We start from the raw sequence: 25610 nt of genomic DNA, 5'->3' as shown, positions 1-25610 counted from the left end.
ATATGCAAAACTGCATCTTTTATGTTTGCTGTGAGATTTAAGGAAATTAATGCAAGATAAAGCAGTTACTATATTGTCTGACAGGTGTTAAGAACTCAATGTAAGTTAGCTATCGTTTAAAACATGACAAAAGAAGAGGGGAGATTAAGAAGGACAAAAAAGACAGGATGAGAAAAGAGAAGAATGTAGAGAAAGATATAGAGTAAAATAAAATATCTGCTGAGAAGTGGAGCACACCCAAGGGTCATCACAGCCTCTACTAAGTGTTACAAAATTTTCCAGAAAGAAAAAAAAGATCTGGAAGTGCTCTTGCAATTTACTAAACAAGATTTGGGGGACATTCTAGGGCTGTCCTGTCCAATTAGTGACATGTGACCATTCACATTCAAAATAATTACACAAAATGTTAAAATTATATTTTCAGTCTAGTTACATTTCATGTGCTCTATAGCCACGTATCTTTAGTGGCTACCATATTGGACAGCATAGGTACAGAATAATTCTATCATCACAGAAAATTTTATCAGACACTACTGAAATGGGAAAAATTGCTGAGTCATGACTTTTAAAGCTGCAAGTGCCAGAGTTCCCGTCGTGGCGCAGTGGTTAACGAATCTGACTAGGAACCATGAAGTTGCAGGTTCGGTCCCTGCCCTTGCTCGGTGGGTTAACGATCCTGGGTTAACGATCCCGCGTTGCCGTGAGCTGCGGTGTAGGTTGCAAAGGCAGCTCGAGTCCCGCGTTGCTGTGGCTCTGGCCTAGGCAGGAGGCTACAGCTCCGATTAAACCCCCAGCCTGGGAACTTCCATATGCCATGGGAGCGGCCCAAGAAATAGCAAAAAAAAAAAAAAAAAAAAAAAAAAAAAAAGCTGCAAGTGCCATTTTTTTTTTTTTTTAATATTTTGGGAAATACTGTGGTAGGTAAGAGAATAAAAGGAAAATCTTTAGGAATTAGTATAGTTCTGGGGGATATTGTAACCTAAAAAACAGGAACTCAGCAGGACTTTTCTACAGTCACACAGAGAATGTCAGGCTCCATTTTTTCCCACCACTAATGGGATTTCTCCTTGATGTCAGCAAACTCAGTTACAATGGCTTCAGAGTCATCTCCACTTCTTTAATTCCTGATGCCAAAGTCTTCCAGCTCCAATTTTGTTTTCCCTTCAGTTCCTGGGAGGACGCTGACTGAACTGGTAAAGATTTTCTGTCTACTTCCTATAGCAATCATTCTAGCTAAGGAGGGAAAATACTCTGACCTGCCTGTCTTGATGATTTCCCATTCCTTTGGCTAGTGTCAGTATCAGAAAAACAGAGGACAATGATACATTGAGTGGAAGAGTATTAGTTCAACACAGTCACTAGTGGAAGTGCGGGTGGGTCAACTGCCCCAAAAGGTGTTTTGTTTAATAACATACTATCATAAAATTTCCCCAAATCACAGTCTAGAACGGCCTTCATGATATTTTTATATTTATTGAGCAATGCCATTCTTTTTCCCTATCTGTAATTATATAGTTTTTAACTCATATTAATTAAAAAGATTGCCCTGGTACTTTAGCAAACTGCAAGTGAAACATTCATTTTCTTCCTTATACTGAATATCTGTAAACTGAAAAAGAACAGTTGCTGATTCAAACTTACTTTAAAAAAAATAATATTCTTGATAATGAAATTGAAATTACCACACCAAGACTCTCACTTGCACTTTTTTTCTCTATTCCATAGTTCATGTAACCATGTCTTCATAATATCTCCTATTGGCATAAATATACCGAGAGATGTGTTAAGAAAACAAGAGCACAATATATATTTAACTTACATCTTCTATATCCTTGTCGAGAGCTACAATTCTTAGAGGGGTGGTCAAATTTAGACTGTCGGAAATAGTTGCTCCCACTGGGGCAGATTCCAGAATATAGCCTTGATAACTGGGCATTGTGAAATACGGGCTCTGATTGTTCTCATCCAGTATTTCAATATGTAGACTGGCAAAAGCAGGAAGAGGGTGGCCATTGTCCTGTTCGGCCTAAAAAAGAATAAAATAATATTAACACTTGATATGTTATAGGGTCCTTTTGGAGTGTCATTTCTCATACTATATATACGAATTCTTTTTGAATTGGTATCATTCCAGAAAGAAGAACTTCTTTAAAATTGAAGGACCCTTGGAAAATACGAGGAAATGAAAGTCCAAAGATGCTTTACCAATTTTTGCTTTCCTGTCCTCAAACCCATTGCATATTTTTTTAAAAAATCACTGTAATAAACTTTGTATCTGTCATTGCATATTATAAGAAATCACAGTGTTTAAATACAGTTAGAAAATTAAGAAGTGAAGACACTGAGTTAATGCTGATAAAACATTTCAATAAAAGACAGAGAAAAAGATTCATAACTCAAATAACATACTGTATTTATTATCATCCCTTTCATCTCTTCTCATTCCATACTAATAATTAATTCCCCAAATAATTCATAATTCTACATAAAATTAATAGATTAAGGCTACATTTGTTGCTCATGGAAAGTCCTCAAAAGAATTCTATATGGGACAGAGATGATTTCAATAAGATATTCTTAGTAGCAATGGAAATTTAAATGTTACTGAGGCATAAATATGTTATTCAAGTAAAATTAATATTCCCATATTAGAGATATGTTTTAATTCTTTTTTTCTCCTATTCATTTTTAAAAATTGATGACAACTTATTTTTCCAATAAATTGTCTTAGGAAATTTCCACACAGTCATGTTATGAATAGGTGAACACCAACTCTTAACACTAAATATTGACTTTCTGTTTTTTAAAAATTCATCTTACTATATAGCAATGCAAAATTTTTATTTAAAGGAAGATTTTATCTCAAGTGACTTCTAGAAAATCTCCTCCAAAATTTGGAAAAAAGTAATCAGTATAATTCTATAGTATATACATATATATATATAATACATTTTTTTTGAAATAAATTCAAATTCTGTCATAATTTTTATTGATATATTTCCCCTATTGTTGCAATAGTTTTATTTTAAAATCAACTAAAAGTTAAATATTTTATTTTAAATCCTGAAGTGCTTTCCTAGATAAAACAATGACATTTGGCCATGAACATTTATAAGCAATTCAGATAGATATCTTTGGTTGTTCAATATTGGGCCTCTAGAAGATAATTTTTCACCTTTTTCTAGTTGTAATTTAGCATTTTTCATCAATTGAAAGGGTAGGTGACAAACCATAGTGATATTTAGTAATACCAGTGAGTGTGCACCAAGAAAATTCACTTCATATTAATACTAAAAATACTTTGAAATGTCACTTATGCTAATTACTACATTGAAATTATTATAATTACTACATTGAAATTATTATAATTAATACATTGTGAAATCATGTTATATAAAGTGTTGATTTAGAAGAAATACATTGTTTTTTAATATTTGATAACTTTCAATATATTAGATTTCCTTTATAATGTTATGTAATTTATTTTATGTATTTACATTTTCATCTGAAAGCAGATTGCCAGAGTGGTTCATGGCAGAAAATATTTCTGAGTCTCTGCTCTGCATTAAAGACAATAGTGCTGGAATAATATGTAGCCTTTTCTGGAACTTTGTATCCTTCGCTCATAACTATATGTGCTCCTGACACCATCAGGATGGATAAACTCTTTGCATCCAGCAGTTGTGATTAATTTGCGCTGAGACATGAATAATCTAGGAGTCCCCTCTGTGACACACAGCAAGCTTTCTGTACACAGCTGACCCGGGTCAGAGGTACAATCCATGACTAAAAAACATCACCTTTACACTGTTTGAAACTAATTGGTCCATATGGGGTTCCAACCCAATGACCTTGATCTGATTGAACCAGGATCAGTTCATACACGCAAGTCATTCTGAGCAGAACTTTTTCTCTCTCCCTTTATTTTGTACTTAATTATTCTTAAAGTCATTATGTTATATCCTGGACATACTAATAATGTTATGAAAAGTCACAAATTTTATAATTTGTCCCCTTCCCCCAATAAACACACACAATTTATGGATGGTGAAGGGAAAAGAAAAATCAAATTGTACAGCAATGAAAGAAGCTTTTGTTTTACATTCAGCTCGTATGTTGTTAATTTTTACTGCCAGCTGTGAAGCCGGGAAAACATGTATTATTTGCATGATGGAAACAAAATGATCCAACGAAAAGAAAAAGAAAACTCAAATTAGATCTATGGAAACAACGGATTTTCCCGTATCTTTAAAGATAACATATAAAGGCCCTGTCTGTTATTCCCCTAACATTATTTTTTAATATGACCAATATTGTTAGATTGCTACTACATATTTTGTCCTTTTAGGGGTGTTTTGGATGTGCTAACCATATATCTGCCTCCAAAGCCCACATACCATTTTTCTTTTATTCTTTTCTTTTTAAGGCCTCACCTGGGGCACATGAAGTTCCCAGGCCTAGAGATTGAACCAGAACTGCAGCCGCCAGCCTACTCCATAGTCACAGCCATAGCAACACTGGATCTGAGCAACATCTGTGACCTATGCAAGCAACCCCAGATCCTTAACCTATTGAGTGATGCCAGGGATCAAACCGGCATCCTCATGGACACTATGTCGGGTTCTTAACCTGCTGAGGCATAAAAGGAACTTCCAAAGTCCAAATTCTTAATCTCTATGCTATTTTGATCCCCTAAATGTGAAAACATATATTTTTGTGTTGATGCAAAAACAAAAAGGTTACTTTTATGTTTAAGGCCATGCCACATGTAACAGGCAGAGTAGGGCCTAAACTCAGGTTTCTGATTTATGAGAGGCTATGCAGGGAAATTCACCACATGTTTCTCTAACTTAGAGAATGTAAATGAACATCCAAATGTAAGGCCGATGGGATAAATTAGTGGTAGAAAAGACTATTAATAAGGTGGATACCCCAGATTGAATTAGAGTTAAAATATGACACTTAAATTAATACTATTATACTTTCCTCTTTAGAGGGCTCATGCAAGAAATCTTTCATCCAGTCCTCTCTTCTATGTAATATAAATAGGAATTCTCAAAGGTCTTTTTCTGTTCCCCTGTAATCACTATTGAATGCCATGAGAAGCTTAAAAAAAAATCAGGTCAAATGAAATAAGGTGCTATTTGAAAAAATCATCAAATCCCATAAGATAACCTTATTTAGATCTACAAAGTCTGTAGTTGAAGTTAAACATTATATTTAAAAGCCAGGTTTTGCTTGGAGAATTTCTGGGCATGAGTCCCGTTTTTAGAAATGAGACCAAAGTAAAATTAAAGTGAAAAGACCGGAAGTATAAAAAATATACTGTTTAGTTACTTTGGAGAACAAAACATTAAAAGAGACAAACTACTCCATTTTCAATATTAAAACTGGAAAATATTAATAATTTTTTAGCTCTCTGAACAAGAGGAAAGACAATACGGGATAACTTTCATCCTATTGGCTGGTGGCAAGCAATTTAATAAACTCCAGGATCTCAATACCTTCAAGTAAGATATAATAATTTAGGGGTAAAAAAAAAAGAAAAGAAAATGGGAAAGATTGTCAAGATTTAAATCAATTCTAGGGAAGAAAAAAATAAATAATTTTTCCTGGAAAGTCAGGAATTACTTGCTATGCATCTAAAGTGTCCGCTTTTTGAATTGTATCTGTTCACTTTTGCCTATCCTTTCATTCCAATTTTTCTAAGCCCACCTCATTCAGGCTTTTGCCGTCACCACTCAAATTTAGCCATTTTTAAAATCACCAGTGACACTTATATTACTAAAAGCAATGTTTTTTCTTAGTCCATACCTTAACCTACCTTTTGCATTTCTTTTCTTTGTCTTTTTTTTTTTTTTTTTTTTTTGTCATTTTTTAGGGCTGCACCCACAGCATATGGAGGTTCCCAGGTTAGGGGTCTAATATGGAGGTTCTCAGGTTAAGGGTCTAATCAGAGCTGTAGCTGCCCGTCTATGGCACAACCACAGCAACGCCAGATCTGAGCTGCATCTGCGACCTACACCACAGCTCACTGCAACACTTTATCCTTAACTCACTGAGCGAGGCCAGGGATTGAACCTGTAACCTCATGGTTCCTAGTCGGATTTGTTTCTGCTGCGCCATGACAGGAACTCTTGCCTTTAAAGCATTGATCTTTTAAAGACTCTCTTAGTTTTCTAAAACAATCTCTCTTAGTTTTCTTCCCATACTATCCATTTCTTCTCATTCTCCTTTTCTAGTTTCTCCCTTTTACCCCCAACTTAAAATGGGGGTGGCCTTCAGATCAGATCATGGTCATCTTCTCTTCTTCATACTTACTTCCTTGATGATCTTGTCTAATCTCATGGTTTTAAAAATGTCCTTAATGTGGAGTTCCCGTCGTGGCGCAGTGGTTAACGAATCCGACTAGGAACCATGAGGTTGCGGGTTCGGTCCCTGCCCTTGCTCAGTGGGTTAACGATCCGGCGTTGCCGTGAGCTGTGGTGTAGGTTGCAGACACGGCTCGGATCCTGCGTTGCTGTGGCTCTGGTGTAGGCCGGTAGCTACAGCTCCGATTCAACCCCTAGCCTGGGAACCTCCATATGCCGCGGGAGCGGCCCAAGAAATAGCAACAACAACAACAAAAAAGACAAAAGACAAAAAAAAATAAATAAAAAAAATAAATAAATAAAAATGTCCTTAATGTCATGACTCCCACTGCCTATCTCCAGTCAGGATCTCTGAAGTCCAGAATCTATACCAACTGTTTATATAATAACTATGCTTAAGTGATAACTACAACTACAGTGACTGTAGAGTTACTATTTAATTATATGATAATAATATATGGTTGTTTAATTATTATAGTTTTTATTTAACTATAATAGTTATTAGTAACTTTAAAATAATTTTTATTAGCTACCCAGTAGCTAATAAGCATTTTAAATGTAACCTCTGCAAAAATGGAATTCTCATCTCCTTCCTCACAAAACTATTCCACAGTCTTTTTAATAGTAGCACAATTCTTTCCATTGCTCAGGCCAAGAACCTTGGGGTCACCTTTAATCCTTGGTTCTTTTCACACTTCAGATCTAATCTTTGAGGAAATTTTATTGAATATAACTTAAAAATGTATGCAGGACCTACTTCTTACCTCTCCCACCGTGGATATGCCAGTAAGTACCAACCTACCATCATCTGCCCCCTGAATGATTTAAAATTCCCCATCAGCTTCTACTCTTGCCAATAGCCCATTTGCACAATTGTAGCCAAGTGACATTGTTAGATAATAGTCAGCTCAAGTCACTTCTCTCATTAAAACCCCTCAAACGTTTTCAGTTTGCCTCAGGCCTGCAGGATCTGATTTCTTACTGCTTTCATCGCATATCATTTATTCTCCTTCTCACTAAATATGCTCTGACCATACCATCTTTATGCTGTTCCACTAAAAATCAGACATATTCTTGCCTCACAATATTTGCACTGGCTGTTTCTCTACCTCAAATGGTAGTTTCACAGATACCCAAATGAATCACATATCTTTTTCCATATGGCCTACATTGACCACCTCATTTAAATTATATTCCCAGCACTGGAATTCCCAATGTAGTTTGCTATTTTTATACCACTTAACATCTAAAATATTTCAAAATCTGTTTATGTATTTAATTTGTAATCACAATTATTCCACTAGGATATAACTTTCAAAATATTAGGAATGTGCCACTATTTTGTTCATGTTTATTTCCAGGGTTTAATTATAGTAGCTAACATTGAGTGGGCCATCAATAAACAATGAATAAATTAATACACTTTTTTGGTAAGGAAGTCACATATTATTGCAACAGCAAACAATTCTGTAATAAAAAGGAGGCTTAGCAGAGTAATGTTTATCTTCTTGTCTATATGAAACTAACTTCTCAACACCTGTTAAGTCATTTACTCTCGCTTAATCACAGTAAATGACAACTTACAAGACATCGTATTAATCATGTGAGAACTACGACACCATATATTCAAAATACTTATAAAAATACCCTCCCTTGCTCAGTAACAGTGAGTTGCATTATTGTTACTAAAAATGGTTTATGGAGTTCCTCTCATGGCGCAGTGGAAATAAATCCAACTAGGAACCACAAGGTTGCGGGTTCAAACAGTGGGTCAAGGATCTGGCATTGCTGTGAGCTGTGGTATACTCACAGATGTGGCTCAGATCCTGTGTTGCTGTGGCTCTGGTGTAGGACTGAGGCTACAGCTCCAATTAGACCCCTAGCCTGGGAACCTCCATATGCTGCAGGTGTGGCCCTAAAAAAAAAGCAAAAAAAATTAAAAATTAAAAAAAAAAAAAGGTTTTGAGGAGTTCTCACTGTGGCTCAGTGGAAACGAATCTGATTAGCATCCATGAGGACATAGGTTCAATCCCTGGCTTTCCTCAGTGGGTTAAAGATCTGACGTTGCCATGATCTGTTGTATAGGTCACAGACACAGCTTGGATCCCTCACTGCTATGTATATGGTGTAGGCCAGTGGCTACAGCTCAGATTCAACCCTTAGCCTGGGAACCTCCATATGCTGCAGGGGCAGCCCTAAAAAGCAAAAAATTAAAAAATAAAAAATAAAAATGGTTTAGAGAAAATCTGTTGCTTGGAGTGACAGGGAAAACATATAAATTTTTTAAAAAATTAATAATTTTAGTTTCTATATTCTCATCTGATAATATGTAATTTATTGATTTTATACTCCAAGAAATAGTCCATGTCAGCAAACTTTAGAAGAAAAAAAAAAACTTGTATTAATGTAATGAATTTTATTTTTATATTAAAATGTAAATTAAATGTTACAACTAAAAAGTTAAGGTAAAACCATATTTTAATCCTGATAATTCTGATAATTTTGCATTGTTCCTATATTTATAATATTGAAAAAGAAAAATGAGGTTATATTGTAAAGTAAATGCCCTTGCTCTACGCTCCTATAAACCTAACACTTTATTGTAACTAGTGTCTGAGCACCATTCTCCACTAGACCTTTAAATTCTACTAGAGGGTAGACACTATAAATTTGTCTGTTTCATTCATAGTTAAATGTTTCGGCAGTTCTTGGTACATAGAAGAATTCAAAAATATACTTCTTGATAAATTTTGAGTATTTTCCATTTCAATAGGCTATGTCCACCTTTAACATACATTAAATATTTTCTACAAATAAAATGAATGGTGTCATGATTTTAATCCCCATTTGGTAGATATTTATTGAAGGTTTGGTGGTGGAACATAAAATGAACCAGGGATGAATTTTTGTAAATATATAACATGAACACTTCAAGTTATAAGAATGCTGCCTTTGGGAGTTCCTGTTGTGGCTCAGTGGATTACTAACCCAAGTAGTTTCCATGAGGATGCGGGTTCAATCCTTGGCCTTACTCAGTGGGTTAAGGATCCAGTGTTGCCTTCAGTGGTGGTGTGGGTCACAGATGTGGCTTGGATCTGGCATTGCTGTAGCTGTGGTCGGCAACCGCAGCTCCATTTTAACCCCTACCCTGGGAACTTCCATAAACCACAGGTGTGCCCTAAAAAGCAAAAAACAAAAACAAACAAAAAAAGTTGGCTTTGTGAAGGTTAAAGATTTTTCATATTTGGCCAAGCTTACCTAGAGATAAATATTACTGATGTACATTCCTGCCAGTCACATAAAAAGGGCCATACTCTATCTTCCTCACTCACCAATTGTGGTTCCTTCTCAATAGGAATGAGTGCTATGAATAGGTAATCTGCAATCTTGCAGAATGTATCATGCATTTCCATATAATACTTATATAAGGAAGCCAATATATTTTTAGATATGGGGGCTGTTTTTAAATGGACAATGGTTTAAACAAAGATGTTTGCACTGATTTACTTTGTTTTTCACTTAACACATGATTTAGACATCTTTTCTCATCAAACTGAAACAAATTGATTATTTTAGCAAGGTTCTGACTGACTGCATTCTTACAGCGCATTAACACCTTTATTTGCCAATTTTCTTCTTGCCTATCTCTCTTATTAAACTATAAGCCTTTAATCTCTAGTTGTGAGGACCTGCTTGACCCATTTTTCACAAATATTAGAAACTTTAGGAAGAAAGGGGGAGAAGGGGGGAGGGTGAGGAAGGGAGGAGAGAAGGAAGGAACAAAGTATGGATGAAAGGAGTGGGGGAGGAAAACCAATGTCAAGCCATTTCCCTATATGTCAAAAGTAAATGACAGGTAACTTTCAAAAATCACGGAAAACGCTCAGGGCAGTGGTTCTGAAACTTTAGCATGCATAACAATCTGTAGGAAAGCCTATTATAAAGTGGATTCCCACACTCTACCCACAAAGATTTTGGTTCATATATCTGGATAGGGACAAGACATCCCCACTTTCCTCAAACTTCTGAAGTGGTTATAACGTGAATATTTGGAGAGACATCCTTCTAGGTCTGGCTACTTTATGCTTGGGCTATTCCCAAACTCGATTTCTAGAAAATCTTTCTTTGTAGTCTTATTGGTTAACAAAGATGACCAGTAAGACTCCTGGATTATACTGTATATCGCCAACAAACATTGGTACTATACCAGCAGACCTAGTTAGCTTCTGGTAATTGATGTTACATATAATTATCAACTATGCAGGTTGAGTGCCACCAAAATTTTTTTATGACTGTTGCATAACAAAGTTTTGCATGCATATAAATGTGAATATTCTACACATAATAAATTTAGTCTCAGTTACTGTTCACATGTCCAGATCAAATCCTCTTGATATTTCATTGTTCTTAATTAATTGAAATTTAATTATTTATTAATATATATACACACACATATATATATTTCTGATGAAGGTTGCTCTTAAATGAAAGATTTTTCCATGTTTCCTAGGAAAACCTAAGTGAGAACATTGACAAAACCTTCCACCCAGTTCTCCACTTGGTAACACTAGTACAGTCTTTGACTAGGTTAGCTGATTAAGTTTGGGTTTTGAGATCTAGGGACATTCATTTCTCTATATGGACCTCTTAATTTTATCTCCCATTTCATTAAACCCCAATGAAAATAAGCCTGAAAGTTTTAGTGCGTGATGGAATAATACTATGGGGAAATTGAAAACTGTATTTTTTTATTTCAAAAAACTAAGTAAATAAATAAAAGGATGCACAATTCACTGTATCCTAAAGCAGATGGTTTGGTAGTAACAATACTGTCATGAGTAGAGGCATCAATTTTTTACTTCACTTTCTTGATTATTTTAAAATAAGAAAGGAACAGTACATTGAAAAAAGGGCAAAGAGACTTTGATACTGACAATGTTTCTAGTATCTAGTCAGTGTATATATTACATATAAGTAATATATACTGGAAACGGACAGTAAAAAAACAAAACAGTAGTAAAATATTAGTGTTACCAGTGATTGTGAAAAAATAGAATATAAGGCTACAGTGTAACTCAAATTGCTCTTTTACTTCCAGCCATTTCTTGGACACCATACCCCTTGCTCTCATCTTCCTCTTAAGCAAAGCCTTCAATATGTAAAGAATGAACTTTCTCAAGTTTGTCTCTCCTAGCAAAGTACAGGCTGTTTATTTACTTTCATAGAGGCTGACTGAAAAACTGGCAGGTCTTTCAGCTTCCCAGAGTTTACACAGATCTCTTTAGCCTTTTAATTCTGATTCTAAATTCAACTCTCAGTAGAAAATAAAAAGAGTGTTTGTTTTGGAGAATTTTGCCAGAGGGCTAAATATATACTTCCAGTCTCTCTTTCTGATTAGAAATTACATTCATTTAACATTTTTCCCAATGATTTTAGATTAAAATATATTTAAGCTTTTGAACAATTTATTTTATTTATTAGCATTAACAATATTATTAGTTTATAACTTTCAAATAGCCAAACATTTAGAAACATTTGTCTTGGGATTCAGACAGGAATGTCTGGGACTCTTACCTAAAATGAAATGTTTATAAGTTGTTTAAAAATTGTCTTGTGCAATGACAATACATTGTTATTGAGTTCTTTAACAAATGAGAAGTGTGACTGTGAAACATACAAGTTAGTCACAGTAAAAACAGAACAAAAAATAATGGGAAATGTATAAAACTCTTAAGATTCTAATTAAAAATATAATGCATTAATCTATTTATAAAAATTAAAGACAGACAAAAGTAATCTATACTGTTAAGGTCATATAACGGGAGTTCTTGGATGTTATGTGAGGAGTTATGACTAAAAGAGAATGATGGGGTATCTGGGATGTTTGTATTTTTTGCACTTTATGAAAACTCATCAAAGTGTACATTTTCTTGTCTGTAAGTAGCATTTCAATTAAGTGTTGCTAAAAAAATGCTATGAACTTGCTCTCCCAAAATGTGCATACAGGCTCCCCCTCCCTCCACACCACTGTTAACAGGTAACTAGTAATGGCCACTCAAGTCCTAAGGGCACAATTCAATAAAGGCTGATCTAGGAAGTAACTTGTAAAACAAACACTGTTAAGATACTGAAGCATTACAGGTTCTTGTGTCTTCAAATATATCTATTTATTAAAGGCAGACCCCCAAAGTAGGTTCACTCTTTCATGTATTTTTCACTAGTCTTTCTCAAACACCGAGGTTTCAAAAACCCTGTTCCTTCTCTGATGCCTTAATATCATGGAGGTAACTGTTAAGGTGGATTCCTGGAGGCTCAGTCAAGACCTTTGATATGTATTTATTTGTTTGTTTCCTTAATTATTATTCTCTTTTTACCTTGTCTCACCAAGTTCCCAAGTGATTGGTTGGTGCTGAAGTTTTAGTGCCCTAAAAATCACCTGGGCATCTTGATTCAGTGGGCAGAGCCCTAAAATCCACCTTTCAGAAACAGGCACATCACATGACCTCAGTCTATCCAATCAGTAGCCCCTTGAGAATCAACTGGGTCTAGCATTTTGGCTCCTCTCATACCAGCCTGTAGGCAGTTATTACATTCAGAAAAAGCCTTGATGGAAAAGCTTATGCCAATTTGTTCTAGCCTCTGAACACAAGTGATTGTTACTCTTTTTAACCTTTAAGTAAAGCTTCAAATTTCAGTTTGTACCTGAGGGTTGAAAATGAAAGTGGAGGAACCTCACTTATAGAAAAGGGTTTTCCTTGGGATCCTGCTCAGATCACTAAAATGCTATAAGGGCTTGGGGTTGAAGCTCCAGTAACTGTAAAATGTTATATTTCCCTTTTATATACACATATTTATCTTTCGGAAAGCCTTAGGGAGAGATGGCTATAAAGCCTGTATTCCCTGGATCAAACATCACATTAATATTACCAAAAATTAATAATTAAAAATAAGTTCATCCCATTGCTTCTTGACCCTTTTAATACAATTATATTGCTTTAAAACCTACAAAAACTTCCTTTATTTAACTTTACTATTCTAAAAATTAAATGGTACATAAGGAGTCTGACAAGGAAGACTATTTATGAAAATTACTAAAAATATTTGAGAACTTTCAAAACCTACAATAATTTATTAGATAAAACATAAAGAGGAGTTCCCGTCACGGCGCAGTGGTTAACGAATCCGACTAGGAACCATGAGGTTGAGGGTTCGATCCCTGACCTTGCTCAGTGGGTTAATGATCCGGCATTGACGTAAGCTGTGGTGTAGGTTGCATAAGAGGTTTTGGATCCCGCATTGCTGTGGCTCTGGCGTAGGCTGTTGGCTACAGCTCTGATTCGACCCCTAGCCTGGGAACCTCCATATGCCATGGGAGCAGCCCAAGAAATGGCAAAAAGACAAAAAAATAAATAAATAAATAAAGAATTGTTTTGTATATTATACCACTGATTCAGTTGTAATGTCATAAATATAGCAAAATAGTGCATTTTGTTTTGGAAATAACTACATTTTCTGTTTGACAAAAAAGGTATCTTTACTAGACAAACTATAAAGAACACACACCCAAAAGGGATTTATAATATGACAAAAAAACAATATTGACATACTTCCCAAATGGAAAGTATTTTTAAAGTTAAGTATATCTTATCTTCATTTGATGTAAGAACATGCCTACTTGGTTTATAATTTATTACAATGAAAACATGAATCCTTGGAGCTTCTATATACCTTTCAATAATAAAAATCTTTCTGCTTGTTTTGAGTTTGAGTTTGGGATAAGAACTAACACTTGAAGGACCAAAGGGATGTTGAATGATTTAAAGAAGAAAACCCCAGTTGCTGTGGGGAATGTCACAGATTCAGAAAACTCCCACTAAGCACAGATATACCAGACTATTTGGCTGGTGGTTTGAACAAGGGAATAATCTTGACTCTAAATAGCACAGCCAGCTAGAGATAAAATTGTGATAATGATGGAGCAGTAACTTTTTTCAGGAGTACTTCTAACCTGTGCTGTACCCCCCTTATTTTGCCCTGCCCTTGGCTTCCCCAACCAGCAAAGGTCTACACTGAATTCTGATTCCTTTCCTACAGAGTACTCTTTTCCACTAGGAAAAAGGTCTCTTAACGGTGCCTTACGTGAACTGGCTAACCAGAATAGCCTATCCTGGGATATTTGAATTTCCAAAATTCATCCAAAAAAAAAAAAATAAATAAAACAAAAAAAAAACAAACCACCCTCTAAGTGGGTTATTTTTCAGAGCTTGCAAGGTAATGACTGTGGGTGTTGAATGTTTCTTCTATGTATCACATGGTTCTTGAGAAAAACCAGTGAGAAGACCTGTTTAGCCTTCAAGTTTTTAGGTATAGTTTTTTAATTTCATTTTCTATGCAACAACCAAGAAACTTATGAAGAAAGATTACTTGGGGACAGTCATGTAGGAAGGTTAAGATAGTTTATGCATGTGAAGGGGTGTGCAGTGGGGAGATATGGCACAGCTGTTCAGAGTGTGGCATCTGTTTGAACATTTTGTAAGAGTTAGACTTGCTGGTGTACTCTTACAATGACCTTTGCAGACAAGAGGGCCTTGCCAAAATCAAGGGGCTGTGACAAGAATAGATAAATTACTTTCCTTCTTCCAAGCAGTCACAGGTCACCTTTCCAAGAAGGAAAGAGGCCAAGTAAAATATCATCTCTATGTATCTTTTGTCAGCTTGCATATTTGGCCAGCCACTACATTCAAATGTTATATCCTACCTCTGTTCTAACTACCCCGGCTGGATGAATAACAATATGAGAGAAGAGGACACAGTATAATCTTGTATTAATTTCCATAATTGACATAATTGTCAATTAATTTAGCCTAGTACTTAGAATTGTTAGAAAAGTGGATAACTAAGAATCAATAAAAGGATACAGTGTTCTTTTTGAGAAAACAAAAATAATGTTTTATGTGACAATCTACAACATTTTTAAAAAAGAACGTAAACTTAAAATAAAAGATGACCATCTAGCAAATGTATCCAATATGTCAATGGATTTCTGAAACTGTATTATTCACCATGGAGGGATTGTTATTTCATTACTGATAAGAACTAATGTCTTAAACTTCTGTAGAATAAAGTACCCTAAAATGTATAAAGGACTTTCACTTCCTAAAGTATAGATTTTGCTATTGGACAGAGGAAGTGAGCTTATTTTTCACTTAACTGCTGAGCTAAGATGTGGGATATATGTGCGTTTCATTCTTTCAAAAGGAATCCATAAAAATAGGGAGAAGCACACATGGCTAGAAAATTTCTAGAATTATGAAAGCATATCATCCATAGAATTTGTCTTTCTCTTGTGGCTGGACAACATCAGCTCTGATTTTTTTTTTTTTTTTTCTCTTATCCTAAACATGGCTTAGGGAAGTGTACTATTCAATCTTTCCCTAAGGGAACATCTAAAGCCTTTCTTTTCTTTTTTTTTTTTTTTTTTTTTTTTTTTTTTTCTCTCTCTCTTTCTTTCTCACTCTCTTCTAATAAACTGACAATACTCACACCACAGCAGAAAGATGGTAACTTATATTTCAAAAGCTCCTTAACAGATATGATGAATTTTGATAGTTCTTTCTTTTTCATGACTGATATCATACTTTTTATTTTGAGAAGAGATGACTGATGATCTGTGACTTACTACTACATCTGTCTGCTCCTAATACCTGGTATTTTAAATTAACAAATTTCTCTGTAATTGCCCAGTAGCCTGAAGGCAGTATGGGATAGCATGATCTCTTTTTTGTTTGTTTGTTTTAGCAATATCTCATTCACAGCATGCGGAAATGAGCAAGATGCATGGAAAAGAGTCTAAGATCTGAGAGATCACTTATGTAAGAAGATGGGCCATGAAAATGAAAACTAGAGAATTGCAGTGGCCATGGAGATTTGGGGAGGCATGCAAGAGAAATTCCAGGCTTATCTGGATAGGACATGAAAAGTGATGGATAGGGATATTTGGGTGCTGATGGCTCAGAGGAACAGAAATCTTCTAGCTTGGCTGATTATAATATTATTATTTGAAAGATGACAAGGTTTTAAAAGGATGTATATAGTTTCCTACATTTTTAATTTGATACAACTGCGTAACACTAGAAGTGGTTATCCAGCTAGTAAATGGAAGTGTGGATGTGGAAATCAGAAGGGAAATATATCTAAAAGCATAATTTCCATGCTTGTGACTTCTGTGAAGCACTGCTTTCATACATTTCCATCTCTTCAACACAAACAAAATGTCAGACACCTAATAAGCACTCAGAAAGGATTTGGCAAAATTAAAACCTAGCAAATGTCATATGACTTAAAAATGCTAAACTCCTGTGAAGTAAAGTATAACTGATATCATTATTTAAATAGAGGCCAAATATTTTCTAAGGTTGTGGCACTAGACCTTCATATGTAGGATGAAGTGTTGTAGTCACTGCTCTTTTAGGCCTCAATCATTTCTTGCATGCTGTTGTCCTGTGACTCTCAAATTCCTAAAGCAAAGTAACTTGCCAGGAGACATGGAACATCAGCACTGATATTTAAGCCCGCCAGTTTCAATTCAGTGGTTCATCATTTGTGCAAAAATGTATATCTTTTCTTTAGAAGTTTTGTTTGTTTAGTTGTTTAAATACCTTCATAAATAGCTTTAAAATGTGCCTTAATATAGGTCTAGCCTTTTTTCCAGGAATTGGATTTATTTGAGAAGTTCACTGCAGATTTATTCTGAGCAGAGATACAGGATAAAATTATATCAAATACATACATTTTCAAGTATATATATTTAAACACAATGAAGATGTGTTAACCAAATCCAGCAGCCTTAAAAGATCTGCTGTGCTAGGGAGAAAAATATTGTAAGAAATATCTATTGAGCACTTTCTGTGCACTGTACCTGGGTGGGGTGGAAGCTTGGGGCACAATATGAAGAAAAATATTACAATCTGCCCTCCTATAAAGGTCAGGAGAAAATAAACAAGCAAATTTAATACAGAATGATCAAAGCCACCAGAAGGACAAGCAGGATACAAGGAGGGGCTTCCAACCAGTGCCTTTCCACAGGAACTATCTATGTTCTTAGCATCTGAAACACCAAGGAAATTTCAGTGTGAATTAGACTGTTGATAAAAAAGGGAGGAATGATTCAGGAAGAAAGCAAAATGCCTGGAGGCTAGAAAGAGCTGGGTGAGTTTAGGGCGGTGCAAATGGTTCAGTATAGCTGGCACCTTAAAGTATGCAGAGGGACTAGTGAGAGCTTAGGGTTAATTATGCTATTTTATGTGGAAGAAAAAGAAGTTAAAGATCATCTTTCTAGGCAGTATAAGTAGGTCAATAAATAACAACATGAAAATCAGAGGGACCATGAGAGCAAGATATTTGCAATATCATTGTGACCCTTGCTATTAGTTGTTAAAGAGATTTATATAAAAAAGTTTAAAAAGTTATGTTTGAGCAACTGAGAAACAGTGACATTAAAAATTTATCCATTTAATCCTTGTGTTAGATTCACAGAGTATAAATATATCAGCTAATAATATTTTTTTAATACTGCACTTAGAACAATGAAGGTGAAAGTTCTGGACATTGTTCAAGATAGCATGAACTAATTTGCTATCATCTAGAATCTAAAATACGCTTTCATATTTCTATCTCATAGTTGTTTTTTCCTGTCTAACTGTGGTCATCACATTACTTTTCATCCAAACTGGGATGTTTCTGAGAGTGAAAAAAATGTTATGAATAAGTACATAGGGACAATAGGCATAAATATGAACTATTCTGGGCAAACCCAGGACTGCATTTGATTCTTATTCAAAATGTGTATTTCATTTTAAAGTATGCTTAAATGATGGCAATTATTTAAAATTTGGAATAGTGTTTTGAAATGGAACATCTTTTTCTCTTTTTTTCAGTTTTTAAAGTTTTAGGTATAGCTGATTAACAATATCATAATAACTTCTGCTGTACAACAAAGTGATTCTTTTCAGATTCTTTTTTCCGATTCTTTTCCCATGTAGATTGCCGTGGAATACTGAGCAGAGTCTCCTGTGTTAGACTTAGATGTGTTTTCATTCTTTAATATTGTAAAGTGGGTGAACTACTACATTGTGTCTTCCTAGCTTCGCCTTTACATTTTTATTTGTCCGTATACGGAATAAATCACTGGCAGAAATAGGCAAAATGAAGATGATAAATCTCTAATTTGTGACACTTAACAGCTGTTAAATGTGCACATAGCTTTTTAAAACAGAATTCTTCTGCAAAAGCTAGAAGAGGATAACTTCATTTTATTTTATTTTTCCTTAGCTTCCAAAACAGAAATTGGGCCAATAAAAAAATTATGGTCAGTAAGTAATGAAGCATTATTAAAATGAAAAAAAAAAAAAAAAAAGAAGTCGAAAGAGTTACTATAGAGAAGAACTACCAGACTGCAGCATTTCAATGGTTCCTTATACAAAGCTATAGTACTCAGCTATTTTTCAAGCAGGTGGCACATTATTACTCTTACAGATTGATACCTTTGCTTATTATACCCTTGACTGCACACAAAACACAGTAATTTGAATCTAATGTCTGTAAAAACTTCCATTAATAACATAAAATGTTATTAAAACATTAAAAAAATCTGTCACCTATTCCACTTGATTTTTATTTCTATAATTGATGGACGGAGTTTCACTCCTACCCACTTACACCAGGATAACTAACTTTGATAAGAAAGAAAAATAATTGATTTCAGGTTTCAAGTGAGACAGTTTGGAAACGATGCTTTGTCAAGTTTCTTAACTCCCACAGAGTGAAGCACTACAGGGCTCCAGGTAGATTGACAGGAGACAACGATACACACTTTTGAGTTTTATACAGTGCAATGATAATTAAAATAAAATAGTGCAAGAAGATGAATCTCATGCATAACTCTTTTACACAAATGGTAAAAGGATCCTTCTTTGTCAAATGACGCCCAAACCCCTACTGAATGAAATCTGAAGAAACTACAATCGAACATAAGGCTATCTCCGTGGTCTGGCTCTATACCTCATTTCCCTGTTAACTTCTTGTAGCCTGGTACCCCATGCCTCCAAGCTTTGCTTCTGTTCTTCCTTATGCTCAAACACATTTCCCACTTTTATTCATTAGCCAAACTCATCCAATACAACAACATTTAGCTTGGGGTAATCTCCAGAAAATCTTCCCTGAGTCCCCAGATTAATTTAAATGTCCGTAAGCTATGCTTCATTAGTGCTTTTTACATTGCCTTCCTGTTAGCAGTAGATGTGTCGTATTTGATTTATTGTCTTATATGATTCTTTCTCCTTCTAGACTACACGTTCTTCAGGACAAAGAAACACTACATAAACACAGAATCTATCATGTATAATATAAATGGTGCTAACAAAATATGCTCTAATTTGAGCTAAAATTAAATGGATCTATGTATTGTTGTTTGTAGTTGCACTGACAGGGAATTAAACCAGACAACCATTTCTAAGTAACTGCATCTTGGTGCACTGAAATAAGTATGGCCTTAGCTTAGATAACCCTAAGTTTAAATTTCTATTCTTCTGCTTCTTAGTGACACCTCTGAGCCAATCACTTACCCTATCTTAATTTTAGTTTTCACATTTGGACCATTGAGCAATTGTAGCTATAATTCAGTGAAAAAAAAAAAAAGAAAACACTATATGATATGCATGCTCAGTAAGCTTCCTTATCTTAATTCCTTTACTGTTACTGTTTTTAAATGTTTTTTTTTAATACCATAGGGCTGCATATCAATAGCTATCTTTTTATATGTGTAAATATGAAAAAGTCATACAATACACACTAGATTTACTATGTGTCCTTGCTTACGTGTATTCTTTTTTTTTTTTTTTTCTTTTTAGAGACTCACCTGTGGCATAGGGAAATTCCCAGACGAGGGGTCAAATCTGAGTTGTGGCTGCCAGCCTATGCCACTGTCACAACAATGCTAGTTCTGAGCTGCATCTGCAACCTATACACCACGGTTTATGGCAACACTGGATCCTTAACCCACTGAGAGAGGCCAGGGATCGAACCTATGTCCTCATGGATGCTAGTTAGATTAATTTCCACTGAGCCATGATGGGAACTCCCAGGAACCCTTTATTATCTGAGTCTGTACAGCCGTCCATTCAGCAATCTCGTGCTGGGCTCTGCTACGTCTTATTCTTTTACTTATAATGCTCTCCCAGCTCCCATCTCTACTTGGTAAATTCATACTCTTTCTTCATTGCTTAGCTCATATTTTACATTCGCAGTGACTCTATAAGAATTAATTGACATATCATTGGGGTTTCCACAATACCTTTTAAATTATTTTATTGCAGTATATTAGATACTATTAAACCAAAATTGTAATGTCAAATGGATTCCTCTAGCATTAAAAATTTTTGTGGTCTAGGATAATCTTTCAAACTAAAGAAAATAGTGAGATCTATATTTAAATAATTTCTAGACAAATCAGTTCTTTTCTTTTTAGGTTAGAAAAAGCAACAACATTTTAAAAATATGACATTATTAAAAATAAACATATATATATAAATCCAGTCACATTTTAAATATATTCAGTGGTTAAGACTTTGTGGTCAAAAATTACATCCATTTGGTAAAAAAACAAACCAAACACATAAAACTAAATTAAATGTTAGATGATATAATAAATTATAACATGTAGAATTATATACATTTCATCAGTGTGTTTACTACATATAAGAATATTCAGTATTTGCATAGAATTGTAACATAAATGTGATGCTAAAGAAAAGCAACACAATGTATTAGACTTGTGGCACTTCACCTTTTAAAGAAAAATTAGTTAATTGAAGTTCAAATTCATTTTAATTTTGATAACATAAAAGTTCTTACCATAGCCTCTACAGGATTCTTTGATAAACATAAGAACATTAAAGCAGCAGTTATATTTATAAACACAAGAACATTAAAAAATTAGTTAAATTTACCTTAATAACCAAATCAAATTTCTGGTGAAAGTCTCTATTTACTGGCTCCAGGAGACTAAGTTCTGCAGTCCTGGGATGCATATGAAAAAATCGTGGGTAATCCTCAGGAGTCCCTGAAAGACATTGACATATCAGCACATAATTGAGAACAATAAGTAATATGTGTATCTGTTATATCTATTTCCCTTCATTAACTGAGGAACAAAATCACAATTTCATTAGTAAATTAAGTTTCAAAATTATGCAGTCTAGGGAAAGCAGATGCAAATGTGGTATGTAATTAATTAGTTTAAGAGTAGGAGGATGGAAATGTTTCTTATTTGGATGATTTTCCAAGTACCTTTTATTAAGTGAGCTTTTTAATTAATTTGAAACTTCATCACATGAAAGAGATAATAAGTGTACAGAGAGCAAATTTTGAATTATAAAATTGTATTTTAATGGTACATAAATCATAATTATGGTCTCTATGGTCTTTTTTTTCTTTTTGGGTGCCCCTGTGGCATGCGTAACTTCCCAGGTTGGGGATCGAACCCACTCTATAGCAGTGACTAGAGACACAGCAATGATGGCACCAGATCCTTAGCCTACTAGGCCAGCAGAGAACTCCTGCACGTTCTCTAAACATATCTTATAATAAACAATGACTTGTATTTTGTACCAAATATCAAGTTGTTTGGAAATTAAAGTGAACATGCTCTGTTCCAGGTAGGAAAATATTTTTCTTAAGATAAGTATCCATCTAATTTGATCAATCATATTACATAGAAATATTTAAATATTAACTAAAATATTTTAATGTTATACAGTGTTAGAAGAGATATTTCTTAAACACAGCCATTTTAGTGAGTTGAAATATATTTTTTACAGAAATTTCCTTAAACTATTTTTTTTTTTTTTTTGTCTTTTTGCCATTTCTTGGGCCGCTCCCGCGGCATATGGAGGTTCCCAGGCTAGGGGTCCAATCGGAGCTGTAGCACCGGCCTACACCAGAGCCACAGCAACGCGGGATCCGAGCCGCATCTGCGACCAACACCACAGCTGATGGCAACACCGGATCGTTAACCCACTGAGCAAGGCCATCTAACCATGGGATAGATTCTCTATCCCAAACCTTTTTTTAAATATACTGTAGAACTTTTTACTTTTTATTTGTTATCTCATGGTTCCTAGTCGGATTCATTAACCACTGCTCCACGACGGACACTCCTCCTTAAACTATTTTATATTCCTTTGTATACTACATTTTGTTCCCCAAGATAAAGTGGAAGTCAAATCATATAACTATCGAATATATGCATTTGGCCAGACAATAATGATAAAAATAAAATGTTATGATTGTTAATGATAGAATCCTATACTGTACAATAAACTTTATATAAGTAATCATTAATAACTCTGTAAATCATTCTCAATTTATAAAGGGGGACTTAGAAACTTTGCACTATTAAATAGTTTGTCCAAGATCAAAGAGACAATGTCAGACTGAGCTTACATTCAAACTAGGCTGACAGAACCAAAAATATTCAAAAAAGGATTAACTGATATACCTCTTTGCTCCGACTCTGAGACAAGAGAGAGAGTTTTACTGGACACTATGTGAGGAGAAAAAAAAACAAACCCTATGCCAGTAAAATAGACTTAAAAATCCAGGAATAGCCAAAATTGCATATGAAATTTAGCATATGATAAAGGAATCATTTCAAAACAGTAGGGAAAAATGGATTAAAAAAATAAGAACATTTACTTAATAGGAGAGTCATATGATAAATGATAAAACTGTATCTATTCTTCATACAATACACTAGAATAAACCACAAATGGAGAAGATATTCATACACAAAAAACAATAAAACAACACAAGTGCTAGTAATAGATGAAAACGTGAATGAATTCTACTTTAATGTGAGAGTAGGTATATCTTTCCTACCTACTACTCAAAATAAAGAGTCAATAAGGGAAAACAGTGATAAACATAATGATATTTTTACAAAACTGCATTACAATACACAATAAATGAAGTAAAACTACAAGTGACAGACCAGGGAAAATATTTGCATTTACGTCAAAGACAAATGCTCATATCCCTAACATATGAAAATTTACAAATAAAAAGTAAAAAGTTCTACAGTATATTTAAAAAAAGGTTTGGGATAGAGAATGAACAGATAGTTCACAAAAAGAGAAAGGCGAATGACTCTTGACCACACACAAAGATATTCACCTTTAAAACATAAGAAGAAAAACTCAAATTAAAACCACACTGACATTCCATTTCTCTCTTGTTCAATTAGCAATGGTCCAAAGTGGACACCATATGCTACTGGCGAGCCTGTGAGAAAACATGCACTTTCAGACATTTCTGGTCTTATGAGAAGAGTTTTAAAAAACCTATGATGTAGAGTTTAGCATAATCTAAATCATATGATTATGGGGGGGATTCTGTGGAAATACCAGGGTAGGAAGCACCAAGAATTTATCTCCTCTCTTAGACAACAGTTACATTGGCAGAAGCTCTCGGATATAACTATTTTCGAACTCTGGAGTCTACTGAGGTCTTGCAAATTCTAGGGAAAAGGTTGGACCATAAATTGTGATTGATTTCAGTCAATCACAATTCATAACACAGTAGCAGTTAGCCATCAGCCCTTAGGCAGACAGCTGTAAACCTGTTCCTGGAACAGCTTGCACACTGCTCATGGGAACCTGAGTGGGTAAAAAGGACCCCTTTCTCCAAATATCAGATATCTGTACTGATAGGTGACAATAGCTTTGAATCACAGAGGTGCAGGAAGCAATCACCCTTGCATCTGGTCTCATCCTTGCAAGCTCCTCCAGCTAGGCTGAAGTGATTTCCAGGGGATTTAAAGGGCAAGCACTATTTTCTTCCCCTTCATTTTTCCACTTTTTTTTTTCCCTTTTGGAAGCCAGACATTAAAGACTAGGATATTCAAAATCAACTGTATGTACAGGAAGTAAATTGTAAAGTCATTGTGCTAGCCAAGGAAAAGGCACATACACAGAAAATACCTGAGAAGACCTTAAATTTACATTTCAGATTAATCTTCAGCACAGAGACTAAATAAATAAATAAATAAACAAGCAGCAAAACCTGGAGGAATGGAAGAATCTGATTTCCAGTGTTACCCCATTATTATATTTACATTTCCAGTTTTCAAATAGATAACACAAAGTGTACAAAGAAACAGGAAAGTATAACCCATTCCAAGCTGACCCTGACAAATACCGAACAGATGTCTACTAGACAAGGACTTTAGAATAACTGTCTTGAAATTGTTCAAAGAACTAAAGAGGATGTAGAACTACTGATAGTTATGTATGAACAAATGAAAATACCAGTAAAGAGACTGAAAACCTGAAGAAGCCATTAAAAAATTCTAGAGCTGAATAGTATAATAACTGAAATGAAAATCTCACTAGAGAAGTTTAAAGGCATAGAAGAAAGAACCAAAGACCAGGTGGAAGAAAGAACAAATGAGTTTAAATAAAAGGCAATGGAAATTATAGAGTTTGAGGAATAGATATAAAAATGATTGAAGAGAAATCAAACAGACCAATACGCTTTACCGGAGTCCCAGAGAAAAGAGAAAGGTAAGGGCAGAGAGAATATTTGAAGCAATGGATAAAAACTTCCCAAGTTTTATTAAAGGCATAAATATAAACATCAAAACACTCCATGAAATCCATGTAAGATGAATTCATATCAAGACACGTTATAATCAAATTCAAAGACCAAGATAGAGAATCTTGAAAGCAGCTAGAGAGAGTGACTCATCACATTGAATGAAATCTCAATAAGATTATCAGTATATTTCTTATCAGAAACTTTTTAGGCCAGAAGGTATTTGGCCAATATATTCAAACTGTTAAAAGGGGAAAAAAAAAAACTGTCAAAAAAAGAATCCTATATTCAGCAAAATTATCCTTCAAAAGTGGCAGAGAAACAAAAACAAAAGCTGAGGGGATTTGTTACCACTAGACTTGCCCTGCAAGAAATGCTCAAGAGATTCCTGTAGGTTGAAATGAAAGAACAGCAGACCTTAAAGCAGAAGAAAGAAATAAAGATTTCAGTAAAGTAAGTATACAGGCAATTACAAAACTAGTATCATAGCAACAATAGTTTGTAACTCCAGTTTTGTATTTTCTACATAATTGTCATAGATTAAACAATGTAAAATAATTATTAGTTTATGTTTTCAGGTACACAAGGTGA

At 34.5% G+C, this 25610-nt stretch overlaps 1 protein-coding gene across 34 annotated transcripts in view; it reads right to left on the bottom strand.

Moving 5' to 3' along the window:
• The window catches only part of PCDH15 (protocadherin related 15), a 1617506-nt gene that overhangs the window by 301346 nt on the left and 1290550 nt on the right, over positions 1–25610 (bottom strand). For all 34 annotated transcript variants that reach the window (XR_014827612.1, XR_014827610.1, XR_014827605.1 and 31 more), the window contains 2 exons: positions 21377–21489; positions 1820–2026 (listed from right to left, as the gene is read on the bottom strand). Coding sequence is in view for 13 of the 34 variants with exons in the window: in XM_084996683.1 (XP_084852809.1) it covers positions 1820–2026; positions 21377–21489 (320 nt within the window). In the remaining 21 variants the exon portion in view is untranslated. The remainder of the gene's footprint in view (positions 1–1819; positions 2027–21376; positions 21490–25610) is intronic.

This window comes from Sus scrofa, chromosome 14 (genome assembly GCF_054392235.1).
Source record: "Sus scrofa isolate SSC_HxYL_T2T_F1_AM1 chromosome 14, Sscrofa_HxYL_maternal_Yorkshire_Landrace_v2.0, whole genome shotgun sequence".
NCBI classification, from domain to species: Eukaryota; Metazoa; Chordata; class Mammalia; order Artiodactyla; family Suidae; genus Sus; species Sus scrofa.
This window is presented reverse-complemented; position numbering and strand designations above follow the sequence as displayed.